Here is a 13598-nt window from a genome sequence, read left to right as displayed (position 1 = left end):
TACTGTAGGGGCAAGAAAGCTGAAACAAGATTCTGTGGTGGAGGGGGTTGTCAAAATGCTGAACTTTCATGTCTCTGGAATTGTGTCCTCTTCCTTTTGGCTCAGCTATCCAGACTAGAGGTCACTTTGAATTTTACTTGTGTCTTTTATGATGTTATCTGTTCTCCCAGTGTTTGTGTCTGACCCCCCCCCAATATAATAGAGCTGGAAGGGAGATCCAGGGTCATCTAGTCCACCCCCCTGCATAATGCAGGAACTCACAACTACCTGCCCACCCACGGTGACCCCAATTTCATGCCCAAGTGATCCTTCCACCAAAAATTTCCTACTATCGCACAGTGACGATCAGCAATTCCCTGAGTATGCAAGGAAGGGCTACAAGAGACAATGGCACAGGCCTTCCTGCCCACCCACCCACCCACCATCTGCCTAAATTCATAAAATCAGCATTTATGTGAAATGACTATCTAGCCTCTGCTTAAAAACTTCCAAAGAATAAGAACTCACCACCCCCTGAGGAGGTATAAGGAATGGGGTATAGCTTTGAAGTCTATGCCTGTTCTCTCCATGGATCTTGTGACTTATTCAGCAACAACAAAGCAAACCATCCAAAATGTTCATGATGCCCTGGGCACAGCAACAACTGAATGGAGTGTTTGGGGGGGGGGGGGTGTTAGGTTCTTCTATCCTGAAAGAGCAGGCCATGGCTGAGCTCACAGCTGCGTTTCAAAGGCACGGTCGTGGTGCCTGGGAAGTGCATACTTTCAGTGGCCTCCCCTTGTGCAGTAGATATTCTCTTCCTGGGCAGGCCCCCCAAGAGTTGCCTTTGGCCCACCAGGAGGGGAAGGTGGCAAAGAAATGCATCTCTCTTGGCAGAGCCACTGCAGGCCCCAACTGTGCTGCGTTGAGAGTCTGGGATGGGCTTCCTGGGGGCAGTTGTGCTTCCCCAGCTGTTCTTGACAAGAGACTAGAAGCTGCCAGCCAGCCAGCCAGCCAGCCAGAAGGCATGCCATTCCCAACCCAATAGAAATGCCGGGTGTTAAATCTGGGTGCGGGGGGGGGGGGAAGAGATCCTCTGCTCTGCTATGAAGTGTTTGCCAGCGGAGCCACACTTTTTTGCTGCTGCAGAGATCACCTGCAGGGGGGTGAGTGCTTAGCTGAGGCAGTCCCAGCTGGTGGGCAGGTTGCAGGAAGGGAATTGGGCAGACAGCAAGGATGGAGAGGCCTCCTGTGGCCAGCAGCAGGATGCTGAAGGGCAGGTAAGCAAGGAAAGTGGGGGATCCATCCTAGATCCACAACAATCCCCCAGCAGAGGATGTTCCAGCAGAGGCCTCCTCACTTTCCACCCCCCTGTGACAAGTGAGGGGGAGGAGCTAGCACCATGCAAGCACCAGGAGATATGGGCTGGGGGCTGGGGGCTGGGGGCTGGTGGTGGGACCTCTTGGCCATGGGGAAGAAAAGGAAGGAAAACGCTAGTTGAGCCAGGCCCAGTCCCTCCCCCCCTCCTGGCTGCAGACTTTGCCCTCTGGTCTGGACCTTGCCCCTGGGCCATCTGCATTGTGCTTTCTGGGCAGGCTGCAAGCCAGGACGACATCTTGTAGCAGACAGACAGGATGCCTTTCCCCACTTGGGGGGTGCTCCTGGCCATCTATGTGGGGTTACAAGCTGCGGCAGCCAATTTCCGCCCCCCTTGTGCCAGGTGAGTCAGAGGTCCTGGGCTCTGGTGAGGGGAAGAGGGGCCTTGGAGACCCACCAGCACCACTCCCAGACAGGCTTTGTGCTGCTTGTGAGGGTGGAGCGGGGCCTTGCTGGCCCAGGATGGAGAGGTTCACTCAGGGGAGCTGGAGGCCAGACAGGAAGGGCAATAGCTGCAGCCACCAGCACAGCCCAGCCCAGCCCAGGGGAAAGGAAGGGCAGCAGACACTGCCCAGGCCTGCATGAGGGAGCAGTCCCCTTCCCTCCCTGATCCCTGACCCCAAGCCCTTGCCTTTCCTCAGCCCCATCTACTGCACGGGGGAGTTGCTGAAGCAGGTCCAGATGAGCAAGCTTTTCTCTGACGATAAGCACTTTGTGGACATGCCCCTCCAAGAGAGTCCGGGTGAGTGGCCAGCCCTGCTCTGCAATGCCCTGGGGATGGGGCACGCCTGAGGGCACGCCTGTGGAACCCTCCAGGCCTGTCTCTGGGGAGTGGAACCACCCTCCTGCACTTGCCCTTTCCTGGGGGTGGGCAGGTCGCTGTTTGCTTGGCTCCTTCTTGAGCCACAGAGGACCAGCCTTCCCTGCTGCCCCTTTGGCTTTCACGGTGGCAGTCCGGCTTGGCCTCTGCCCTGACAGCCGTCTCTTCCTCTGCAGAGATGGTTCTGCATGTCTTCCAGCAGCTGGTGAACACAACGCCCGGTGGGGCTGTGCCCAAGCAGCAGCTGCGGGACTTTGTAGAGAAGTACTTCTCTCCCCCTGGACAGGAGCTGGAGCCCTGGCAGCCTCCTGACTGGACCCCCAGGTATCACTTGCACTGCAGGCCCAGGCCCCAGGGCTTGCAGAAGGGGTGACAGGGCAAGGCCACCTGTGGCTGCACCTGCAGTGGTGGCTGCGCAAGGAGGAGTATGTGCATGACGGTTCCAGAGCAGCCAGCCGCTTCCCGCAGACCTCCTATGCCCAGCGCTTGTTTTGTCCAAAAGACAGCGCAGCCTCACTGCAGAGGGCAACATTCATGTGTGGCAGTTACTGCCTCCGGCAGCACAAAAGGCACCAAGCATAGGTGGCAGCAGGGGGGGGAGCTCAGCCCTAGCGGCTCCGTGGTCAGGAGAAAGGCCAGGACAGGCATGCGTGAGAGGGGGGCGTGAGGCTCACCAGCCTGGCCTCTGCTTCTCCCCCGGCTCCTCACCCCACCGCTGCCCATTTCTAGGCCAGAGCTGCTTGGACAGATTGCTGACCTGCGGCTGCGGAACTGGGCCCAGCAGCTGAATGCCCAGTGGAAGCTGCTGGGCAGGAAGGTGAGTGGCAAGCAGCTCCTGCACTCGCTCGCTCGCTCTCTCATGGGGGGGGGGCTGTGTCCCGGCTCTCCATAGACATGGCACCTGGCTTGCTCTACAGATTAAGGCGGAGGTCCAGAGCAGTCCGGAGCGCCACTCCCTCCTCTACGTGGCCAACCCACTGGTGGTGCCAGGGGGACGATTCAGGGAGTACTACTACTGGTGAGGAGCTGGGCAGGAAGGGGCTGGGTCAGGCTGGGGGAGGGGGGCTGCTGGCCCAGGGCTGGCTCCCCCCCCTTAGTGCGGCTGTGCTGGGGGGCAGGGGCTGTGCTCTCTGGCTGAGGCTCGGTGTGTCCGCAGGGACTCTTTCTGGGTCCTCGAAGGGCTGCTGCTCTCCAACATGACAGCCACCGCCAAGGGGATGATCCAGAACTTCCTCCACCTGGTGGAGAGGTGAGTGGAGGGGGGTCCCTGCTCGGGGGGGGGGGTGTCCTGCCTGCCTGCCTGCCTCCCCCTGTCCTCCCGGTGAGGCGTGTGCCACTGTGGCTTCCTGCCGGCAGGTTTGGTCACGTCCCCAACGGAGGCCGCGTCTACTATGAGCACCGGAGTCAGCCACCTTTCCTGACTCTCATGATGGACGCCTACCTGAAGCGCACCCAAGACCTCCCCTTCCTCAAGTAAGGCAGCACCGTGGGGGTGGGGGGGTGGGGGGGACACCACCTTGAGCTTGGGCCAGTTGGCGTAGTGGTTAGGTGTGCGGACTTCTAATCTGGCATGCCGGGTTTGTTTCTGCGCTCCCCCTCATGCAGCCAGCTGGGGGACCTTGGGCTCGCCACGGCACTGATAAAAGTGTTCTGACCGGGCAGTGATATCAGGGCTCCCTCAGCCCCACCCACCCCACAGGGTGTCTGTTGTGGGGAGAGGAATGAAAAGGCGATTGGAAGCCGCTTTGAGACTCCTTCGGGTAGGGAAAAGCGGCATCTAAGAACCAACCTTCTTCTTCTTCAGTAATCTTGGGACTCTCTCAGCCCCACCCACCCCACAGGGTGTCTGTTGTGGGGAGAGGAAAGGAAAAGTAATTGTAAGCTGCTTTGAGACTTCTTCGGGTAGAGAAAAGTGGCAAATAAGGACCAACTTTTGTTCTGCTGCTGCTTGATTTGCGATCCTCCACGCAGCGCCAGCATCCGCCTCCTCGAGGATGAGTACCGCTTCTGGCAGGAGCAGCGGGCCGTCAACGTCAGCCTCGGGGGGCGGCAGTACGCCTTGAACCGCTACCGCGTGCAAGTGGGGGAGCCCAGGTGAGGCCGGGGGCCGGGACCCTCTCCCGCTTTTCTCTTCACCCGCCCCCCTCCGCCGCCCGGCTGACGCTCCTCTCCTCTCCTCCTCTCCTCTCCTGCCTGGCAGACCGGAGGCCTACAGCCGGGACGCGGAGATCGCCCAGGGCCTGCAGGAAGGTCGGTCAGCGCCCGCGCCCCCGCCCCCGCCCCCGCGCCCGCCGGTCCGGCGCGGACGGGTCTCTGAGCCGCCTTCCTTCTCTCCTCTCCCGGTCCCGTCCCGTCCGCAGAGGCGCAGCAGGCGTTGTGGGCCGAGCTGAAGGGCGCAGCGGAGTCGGGTTGGGACTTCTCGTCGCGCTGGTTCCTGCCGGGGCCGCCGCCCGTCGCGGCCACCCTGCGAGACACGCGGCCCAGCGCCGTCGTGCCCGTCGACCTCAACGCCATCCTGTGCCGCGTGGAAGGGCTCCTGGCCGCCTTCTACGGCGCGCTGGGTGGGTGGCGGGCGGGCGGGCGGGCGGGCGGGCTGGGGGGGCCTGGGGGTGGGGGGCGGCCCCGCGGCTGGCTGACTGGGCCCGTCTCTCTGCAGGGGACGCCGGACGGGCCGAAGGCTTCCGGGCGGCTCAGGCGCGGCGGGCGGCGGCGATGCGGGCCGTGCTGTGGGACGAGGAGGCTGGGGTGTGGCTGGACTACAACCTGGCGCGCGGCAGCGCCAACCGGGCCTTCTACCCGTCCAACTTAACCCCGCTGTGGGCCGAGTGCGGCCTGGAGGGCGCCGCCGCCGAGAAGGCCCTGCGCTACCTGGAGGTGAGGGCAGCCAAACGGCCTAATTTGGGCGCCCCTTGCAAACCAAACCCGGGAGTAGCTCGGTTGCTGCTGCCAGGGCCCAGGGCTACAATGGTGCCCTTCCTACCAGGGCGGGTGTGTGTGTGTGTGTGTGTGTGTGTGTGTGTGTTGCCGGGGGGGGGGGGCAAAGAAAAGCTTCTACTCCTTTTTCTTGCAGAGGGAACATCTCTGCAGCCTGCTCTTTCCCACTTATAACTAGAAGAGAAAAGGGGAAGAGTTTAAAAAGCAGCCGCAGTTTGGGTCTTGTTGCAGTGGATTTTTAAAAGGCCGGTGTGGTGTGGCCTGATCTGGTATTTTTTAAAAGCCCTCCTGCAGTGGGTGGGGGGGGGGGGGGGCAGGCAGGCCCAAAGGCCTGGAAGTCTGTGTTTTTCACACCTGCAAAAATGCAAACCTTCCAGAGGCATCTTGGCTGTGCTCTTCCCTAAAAGTCGCTACCAAACCAGCATCGCCTTCCCACAGGGCCAATTCTTTGTGTCGCTCAGCTCCCCTTGGCCACATGATGTCCCGCCCCAGCCTCAGCTCCTCATCTGCCAGCTTCACTGAAGGGAGGGCTTTTTAAAGACGATAACTGACAGATCACTACAATGTTGCACCAACCTTTACTGCAATTATATTAAGTCCCAGTGTTCATTTAAAAAAAAATCTAGCCCTTTTCATTGCCAAGTTATAGGAGATAAATGTAAAGCCCAAACATTTTACATTGCAACGAAGGGCTACTTATTTTGAAAAATGAAACAGCAAATCAACATGTTGCTTTGATTATTGTAACTTTATTGCACAATAGTGATCTAACAGCTAATGCTTTTTAAGGCCTGAAAAAAGTGATAACATCGCAGTTCTGCAAAGGCCTGCGTTGACCGCAACTGTTCCCCAACAAGAATGCACCAAACCAGTGTGGCAACGCAGGACAAATCAGGGGAGCTGCCCTATGGATGCTGCTGGAAGGGAAGTCGAGGAGCGTCTGGGTGGAGACAGCTCTGGATTTTGCCATTTAGCTTGGCCAGCCCTGGATGCAGGAGCCCTTCAGACCCCAGGGGTGCCTCTCTGGTCACCTGTCACTCCCTCCTGTCTTGTTGCTTCCCCTGCCCCCTTTTGCTGAATTCCCTGAAAGCCCCAATTTTTCCAGTCTCAGTAGCTCACATTTCCAGCATGGAAGGGAACAGTCTGATGTCTATCGCTTCTGAAGCAGGACAGGGAGAACCAGTGTGGCAAGTGGGGAAGAGCGGCAGCCTCTGATCCAGCCACCCAGCCTAACCCTTCCTTCCTGGGCATTATTTTTCTGGTGCCCACAGAGCAGCACTGCGCTGTCCTATGCCCATGGGCTGCCCACCTCCCTGGCTCGCACGGGGCAACAGTGGGACCTCCCAAACGCATGGGCCCCACTTCAGCACATGGTGATTGTAGGTAAGGGCTCCACAGCCAGCCAGCCAGCCCCACCATCCCTGCATGCTCGCTGGTGGGGGTGTGGGGAGATGGGAGCGGCAGGGTTTGTGCAGCCTCCCTTCTTGTCTACAAGAGCCCTGCTGCTTTGGCTGGACTGGGGTGGTGTGGGGGGGGGGCACGCTCAGCTCTGCCCTCCGTTCTCACCACCTCTGGTTCCTGCCTGACAGGTCTGGCCAAATCCTCGTCCTCCCGGGCCCAAGAGCTGGCCTTCACTTTGGCACAGAACTGGGTGAGAATGAACTGGGCCGTCTATGAGAAGTACAATTCCATGTTTGAGAAGGTAACAGCCCTTGCAGCCTCTCTCTGCCCACAGGAGCATGGCAGTAGGGGGCAGGTGGTCTGAGGGTTGTCTGGAAGCCAGGCAAGGGGTGTTTGGTGCCTGCCTCCGTGTCATGAGTCCTTCTGGTCCCTGGCAGCACTGCCACCCCAGAGCCAGTTTCTGAAATCTGATGGGTGCAGGGCATTCCACAAGAAGACGCTCAGGCAGAGCCCAGGCTGGTCTTTCTCCCTGGCCCTGGGACTTCTGCTCCAGCAGCTCTCCCCATAAGGCTGGCTCAGCCCGGGGGGGTGGGGGTGGGGGTGGGGGTGGGGGTGGGAGGAGCGGGGAGCTCTCCCCATCTTCCTTGCAAGGATGTTGTGACACTTTGTGTCCTGGCCACTGCCCCCTTCCAGCATAGCAATTGTCCCCCACCCCTTTTGTCCTGCAGTACGATGTTGAAGGTGATGGGAACCCAGGTGCAGGAGGGGAATATGTTGTTCAGGTGAGGCAAAACGTCCCGCCCACCCCACCGGGATGCCTCCCCTCAGGTGGGGTGGGAGAGCCAGCCCCAGCCTACCTGCCTGCCTGCCTGCCTGCCTGTGGGCAGGGCCAGCCTAGTGCCATCTTCTCTCTCCACTGGCAGGAGGGCTTTGGTTGGACCAACGGCGTGGCCCTACAACTCCTGGATCTCTTTGGTGACCGTCTCACCCGCTGCAGCTTCCTCCCTGCCTCACTCCTGGGCCTGGATTGGGGTCTTCCTTGTCCTGTGGCTTGCCCAGGAGCCTTCGTGATTGGGGAAGGAGCAGGCCTGTGTTGCAGGACTGGCAGTCCTCAGCCGTATTAAAAACAAACTCTCCCCCCCCACCCCCCGCGTTAGCCTCCTTCTGTGTGTGGGTAAATACACTTGCCCAAAGTCAGAGCCAGCTTACCGGCCAGGCAGAGCGGCTCTTGGGCTGCAAAAGCCTTAGCCCCCCAGCAGACCCCTTGCTGCTCCCCTGCACCATGGTGGGAGGGGCTTGACATACCTCCATGGGCTTTTGGGGGAAGGGCGAGATGCCTGCGCACGCCGCAGGATCCCTCGGCGCCAGGGAAGGAGACTCACTGGAAGGGTCGTGAAACTTACAAAGCTTTATTCCCCCCCCGCAAGGCAGGGAAAGAAAGCACCCGGCCGTCACCTGGCCAGGAGCTTTGGCCGCTGAGCGGAGGGGGAGTGGAGGGCTGGCAGGAGGAGGGCCAGCACAGAGAATGCCGTCTGGACTGTAGTTCTGGAGGGGAGCACCAAGCCCTCGCCCCCCCTCCCAAGGCACGTGGTGGACGGCAGGGCCTTGCCTGGGTGTGTGTGTGTGTGTGTCAAATGGCCCCTGAGCCCCCTGCAGGCAGCAGCTGGGGGTGGGGAGGCAGGAAGAAGGGCTCCTTCCATCCTGCAGGGTCTATGGCCCCTCCCTGGAGAAAGCAGCGTCCTGCTGGAGCACTTGGGCTCTCTTAGCTCAGGAACTGGGTGTATCCTTCAGCCCCCGTCACAATGACGTCCATCCAGATGCGCATGGCCTCTGCGGAAGGAGCCACCACGTAGTACAGGCGGTCGTGGGTCTTGACGCAGAAGGTGAGCGCTGGGTTGGGGCTCTGCCGGGAGAGGAAAGAGGAGGGGGGTAGGGGAGGGTTCTGACCTCCTCCCCTCCCAAAAGGGGGGGGGGCTGAGCAGAGCTGTGAAGAATCTGTCTTCTTTATGGCCTCCCTGAAAGATGCCAGAATGGAGAGCCCAAACCCCACAAGAGACCCACCTCTCTGATGAAGAGAGCACAGCAGGCTGCAGAACAGCAGAAACTAGCTAGCATTAAATAAACTGGCCCCTGGCAGCCCTCCCCCCCCCAACAGTGAGGCAAGGACTGGGGGTTAGCAGCAGTGGAGGGGAGGGCCCTGCTTGATGCCCCCTCCCAATAACTCTTTTTTATGCTGGGCTCGCCCCCCTCCAGGCCCTGCACAGTTGCAGGAGAGCTGCCCCCCCCCATCCAGTGCAGCTGGGGGCACAGAATCTCTGCCTGTGCCACTGAAGAAGGGGCCACCACTCCCCCACACCCCTGCCTCCTGCAGTTTCACACAGCACCTCCCCATCTCCCTTGAACTGGGAAAGGAATCTGCCACTCCAACCCCTGTGCTGAGCCACTGTGCAAGTGCAGGTTGGCCAAAGCTGTTAATGCCGGACTCTGCAGGAGCTTCAAGGTTAGAGGGGCCAAAAGCCATGCCAAGAACCAGGAAGGGACCTACACTGACCTGTTTCAGAGAGAAGAATCCCTTCTGGAGGAGGAGGAGGAGAGAGAGGCAGAGACGAAGGGTGAAACGGAGGCCAAGGGGGGGCGGGCCTTAGGGCTTGTGGGCAGCCTGCCCCCCCCCCACTGTGGCACTCACCTTGGCCGCGCTGCGCAGGTGGTCATAGTACACCTCCTCGATCGCCTGGAAGTAGATCAGGCCTTTGAGCTTCGTCTCGTGCTTGTCTGCGGGCGACACACAGAGGCCATGTGGGTCCCAGACCCACGCAGGGCTGGAAGGAGCCTCGGGAGGCAGCCAGGGCCTTACCAGCGTAGTAGGTGAGGGTGCGCCGCAGCCGATCGAACACAAACCAGCGCTTCTTCCAGGACTTGATCTTGCCCCCCATCTTGACCAGGTAGCCCTTGCACATTTTCTCTGAAAGGATGACGTGGCTGCAGGTGTCCACACTGTGGCCAGATGATTCGACGTGGGCACGCAGGTCAAAGTCTTCTTTACGGATGGGCAAATAGCGGGTCAGGGGCCGTGCCTGGAGTGGCAGGGGGCAGGGTCACCATTGGGGGGTTCAGAGGCCGGCCTGCAGCATGTCAGGGGGGGGGGGCAGGAATAGGCTTCTCCTGCTGTGGAAGCTGGAGCAAGAGAGGGGGAGGCATGCAGGACCAGCACTTGGATGACCCATCCCTGCCTCCCCCTACCCCGTTGCATTGGTGTAAAAGCACCAAGGTGTTGAGAATCCAACCCACCCCATCAGCCTGGCAGCACCCCCCCCCCCCCGCCCCACAACTCAGCTGCTACAGAAGCAGCCCTTAAAGAGGTTTAAAAGCAGGGCTGTGCTCCAACACACACTCCCCAGTGGCCTTTCGCTCCTCCGCCATTTCCTCTTCGAGGTTTCGTTCCAGATCTGGTTCAATGTGGAAAGCCCTGTGGGCATGGCATATGGAAGCTCAGGGCTGAACTGTCCCATCCCATTGGGGGCCCCTTCCTGTCTACACAGCCGGTCAGCCATTAACAGTGCATGGCCTAGCGTGGTGTGGGAGGGGAGGCATGGCCACTGTGAGGGCTGGAAGCCTCATGCTTGCCCCCAGGAGGGTGACAGCAGACAAGGACTGCATGCCCTGGGCAGGCAAGCCAGTGTCCCTGCTGCTCTCCAGGCAGAACTTGCCCCCTGTCCCTCCAGCGCTGAGCCCTGCTCACCCCATACCTGTGCAAACTGCTTTTCCCGCATTTTGACCTCCTCCTCCTCCTCCTCCTCAATGAGCCTCTGCCGCCGCATGGCCTCATCCTGCAGCTGGCGCTCCAGCTGCTCCCGCCGTCGCCGCTCTTCCTCCAGCGCCTGGTGCTGCCACTGCATCTCCTGCTCCTGCCAGCAAGCGCCAGGTGAGCAGCCTGCCCATTGGCACCACCTGCAGGCCCCTCCCCGTGGGCATCCTAAAGGCTAACAGGCAGGGAGCAGGAAGCGGTGGGTGACCCACACTTCCTTCTAAGCAGAGAAAGGGAGTTCTGCTGGGGTGTGGGAGGGCCCTGTTCCCAGGGGGGGGGTCTGCCAGGCCATGCCCAGGGCAAGAAGACTGGCTTGCCCTAGGGCACGTCAAGATGCCTCCTGGGAAGGGGCTTCTTCCCTGCTTCTCCCACGCACCTGCGATTCCACCAGGCAGGACTTTTCAGCGCGGGCCTCCTTCAGCAGGGTCTCCATCTCCTCCACCTTCCCAACCTCGGCTCCGCTGGCACTGCAAGGCACAGAATAGTCAGGGCTCACCCCCCCTCTGCCCGGGGGGGGCACAAGTGGCCCTCACCCCAAGATCTCCCAAGGCCTGGCCAAGGCTCAGTGCTGGGCCCAGCCTGAGTGGAGCTGGAGGGGTGGAGGGGAGAGGGACTCACTGCCCTCGGGAGGCCCCTCTTGCAGAGGGGCCCTCTTGCAGGGACAGAGGGCAGTCCCTCCCCCCCCCTGCACCTCTGCTCTCGAAGTCCCCTGAAGCAAGGCCTAGCCATGCTCTGCTCTGCTCTCCCTGGGGGTCACCCTGCGGGGCTGATACCTGGAGACGTTGTCGGGGGAGCAGGCCGAGGCGCCACTGGTGGAGAGGTTGGTGTCCAGGCTGTCGGAGCTTTCCAGGCTGAGGGTGTCGTAGGCAGGCTCCAGGTCCTCCCCACACCGTCCCAGCCCCCCTGGGGGGTGATGATGGAGGATGGAGTGGGCCAGGAGAAGGGGGGAGGAGCAGGGGGGGCGGGGGGGCTGCCCGTGAAGGGCTTCCCACTGGGAGTGCGCCTCGGAAGCTGCCTTCTGTTTCAGGTCCGCCAGGCGCCTCCGCTGCTCCGCGATCACTTGCTGCCCTGCAGAGGGGGCCGGGACAAGAGCTGCCTGAGCCGCTGCTGGCTGGGGAGCTGCTGATGGGGGCCGCCCTCCCACCCGCAGAGGTCAGGGGTAGGGGGAGCAAGTACAGCAGAGTCCTGGACTGCTGGGGGCAGAGGGAAGGAGCCCGGCCTGGCCCCAGCGGCAGAGAACTCCCCAGCACCTACCCTTCTGCCGCAGAGCCAGCTGGCGCTTGTTTTCGATATCCTGAAGGGTGCTGGCCAGGTTCCGGGGCAGGGTGCCTGGGCCCTCCTGGGGTGGCAGCAGGGGGCACTGTGGGGCAGGAGCAACAGGCTTGCCTCAGACAGCAGACAGCATGGGAGAAGGGGGGCTCATTCATGGGGGGGCGGTTAATAGTAAAGTCAGGTAACATGCTAACATTTTTTACTGCCCCCCCTTATGAGTTATGGGTTTTCAAAAAATGCCCAGAGACCTCCTGGCATTGCCCACCTGACTCCCTTGGGCTGGGTGAATGCAAGGCTGCCACAGCAATTGCCCCAAGGGAAAGAAATTAGCTGAGAGGCAGTTCCGGCCATGGAAGCCAAAAGAAAACAATGCTGGGCAGTTGCTCTGGCTGCAAAGAAGAAGCCGGCCCGACTGGCGGGAGGGGGAGGGGGAGGGGGAGGGGGGAACCAGGTGCCCAGGACCTTCCCAAGCTGACCGACAGCGGGACTTGGCCCACGGGGCTGGACTTCCCGGCGGCTACAGGGGGCCCCACACCAGAGGAGGCCCCGGCATCAGAGGGGCATGGCGGGAGGAGTCTGGCTGCACACAGTGGGGCCCAGTCTGCCACCCACCAGGCAGCCTTCAGGTGCCAGCGGCAGAGGGGTGGGGAGGGAAGCTAAGAGAACAAGAGTGAAGAAAAAGCCAGCTGGAAATGGTGGGCAGACTCCCAGGGCCGCCCCAACTTGCCCAAGTGAGAACCCACCTTCCATTCTGCAAACAGAAGCCCAGGCCCAGGCAGGCAGCTGCACCCTTCTGCGGTGGCTGCCTGGCCATTGCTCAGGGGCAGGGCTGTCCCTCCAGCACTGACCTGCGAGGAGGAGGAGGAGGACGAGCTGCCGCTTCTTCGCCACGTCACACCACTGGAGCTGGAATCTGTCTTGGGGCGAAAGACCTGCAGGTGTGTGTGGGGGGAATGTAGAGCTGAGTGGGGGAGGAGCATCCAGTGACCAGGGGCACCTTGGCAGGTGAAGAGTTACCTCACTTGGCTTTAGAGCACAGTGGACTTTAGGAAGGGGAAGGGGGTCTGCTTCTAAGCCAGCCAAGCACCCTTGGCCCAAAGACACCAGCCACAAAATGCTCCCTGCCCCCTTTCCAGGCCTGGGTGACAAAGCAGGCAGCGCAACAGACCCAGCACCCTCTTGAGGCTGAAGCCCGGGGCCCCACAGCCCCAGCCCAACATGGACTATGGGGCCTTCCTAAGGAAGAGGGCACAGGCATTGGAGGGGGCAGAGAGGAGGCTGCAGGCAGGAGACACACAACCTGGGGGCAGCAGAGTAACAGAGCCAGAAGGGAAGGAACACAAGGAAGGCAGAGTTCGGGAATGAGGAACCCCCCACACCAGCATCCTGCAGCTCTGCTATGGGGCCTGAAATCTGCAAAGGGAGCATGTGCCATGGGTTACCTCGGGCAGGGCAGGGCTGGGTGGAGGTGGGGGCTTTGCAGGAGAGACTTGCCAGGGGCACCCCTCTGCCAGCTCAGAGAGAAGGGCTCCTGTTTGGAGGGGAAGCTGCGAGGGGGAGGCAGGCATGGGGGAGACCTCCTTTCAGATATGGTAATGGGGGGGGGGGTACAGAAGGCGCCTCAGTTGGATATAAGGTCCAAAGAAAACTGCAACTTAAGTGGGAGGCTGGGTGGCGGGGTGGGGTGGGGTGGGGATGGAACAGACGTAGCCCCAGCAATTTCCTCGAGAACAAAGAGGCCTGAGCTTGCTTTGGCCCTTCCAGCACATGGAGGTTCCCCTCAGTCAGCATGGCTGCTAGCCACTGATAAGCTTGCCCTCCACGAATCTTTCCAGTCCCTTTTGGAAGCTGTTTATTCCTGTGGCCATCATGACCTGCTCTGGCAGGGAATTCCACCTGTCAATCACTCTCTATGTAAAGTGGAGTTTGAGTTTCAGGTGAGGTGGGAAATCCTTCTGGGTCCCCTTGTCTCTGCCTTCTGCCTCATTGTTTAACCTGTGCCATGCCAAG

The 13598-nt window shown here is 60.9% G+C and overlaps 2 protein-coding genes across 8 annotated transcripts in view; one reads left to right on the top strand and one right to left on the bottom strand.

The window, feature by feature from the left end:
- Positions 1 to 1540: 1540 nt before the first annotated feature.
- On the top strand, positions 1541 to 7654 carry TREH (trehalase). Its single transcript, XM_077306829.1, is given in 16 exon segments — positions 1541 to 1699; positions 1998 to 2098; positions 2353 to 2500; positions 2906 to 2993; positions 3094 to 3194; positions 3333 to 3425; positions 3533 to 3649; positions 4148 to 4270; positions 4377 to 4426; positions 4537 to 4737; positions 4833 to 5050; positions 6382 to 6493; positions 6700 to 6812; positions 7240 to 7293; positions 7435 to 7499; positions 7501 to 7654. Coding segments are annotated over 16 exon segments (1752 nt in total). The 5' UTR covers positions 1541 to 1613; the 3' UTR covers positions 7583 to 7654.
- Positions 7432 to 13598, bottom strand: part of PHLDB1 (pleckstrin homology like domain family B member 1) — a 29044-nt gene continuing 22877 nt past the window's right edge. For 6 of the 7 annotated variants that reach the window (XM_077306822.1, XM_077306821.1, XM_077306824.1 and 3 more), the window contains 8 exons: positions 12437 to 12520; positions 11571 to 11676; positions 11090 to 11384; positions 10693 to 10783; positions 10258 to 10416; positions 9366 to 9585; positions 9198 to 9283; positions 7432 to 8414 (listed from right to left, as the gene is read on the bottom strand). In XM_077306822.1, coding sequence (XP_077162937.1) covers positions 8274 to 8414; positions 9198 to 9283; positions 9366 to 9585; positions 10258 to 10416; positions 10693 to 10783; positions 11090 to 11384; positions 11571 to 11676; positions 12437 to 12520 — 1182 coding nt within the window. In that variant the 3' untranslated portion in view covers positions 7432 to 8273. The remainder of the gene's footprint in view (positions 8415 to 9197; positions 9284 to 9365; positions 9586 to 10257; positions 10417 to 10692; positions 10784 to 11089; positions 11385 to 11570; positions 11677 to 12436; positions 12521 to 13598) is intronic. The other variant, XM_077306823.1, reaches the window with a different exon arrangement.

Source organism: Paroedura picta, chromosome 12, assembly GCF_049243985.1.
Source record: "Paroedura picta isolate Pp20150507F chromosome 12, Ppicta_v3.0, whole genome shotgun sequence".
Lineage (NCBI taxonomy): Eukaryota > Metazoa > Chordata > Lepidosauria > Squamata > Gekkonidae > Paroedura > Paroedura picta.
This window is presented reverse-complemented; position numbering and strand designations above follow the sequence as displayed.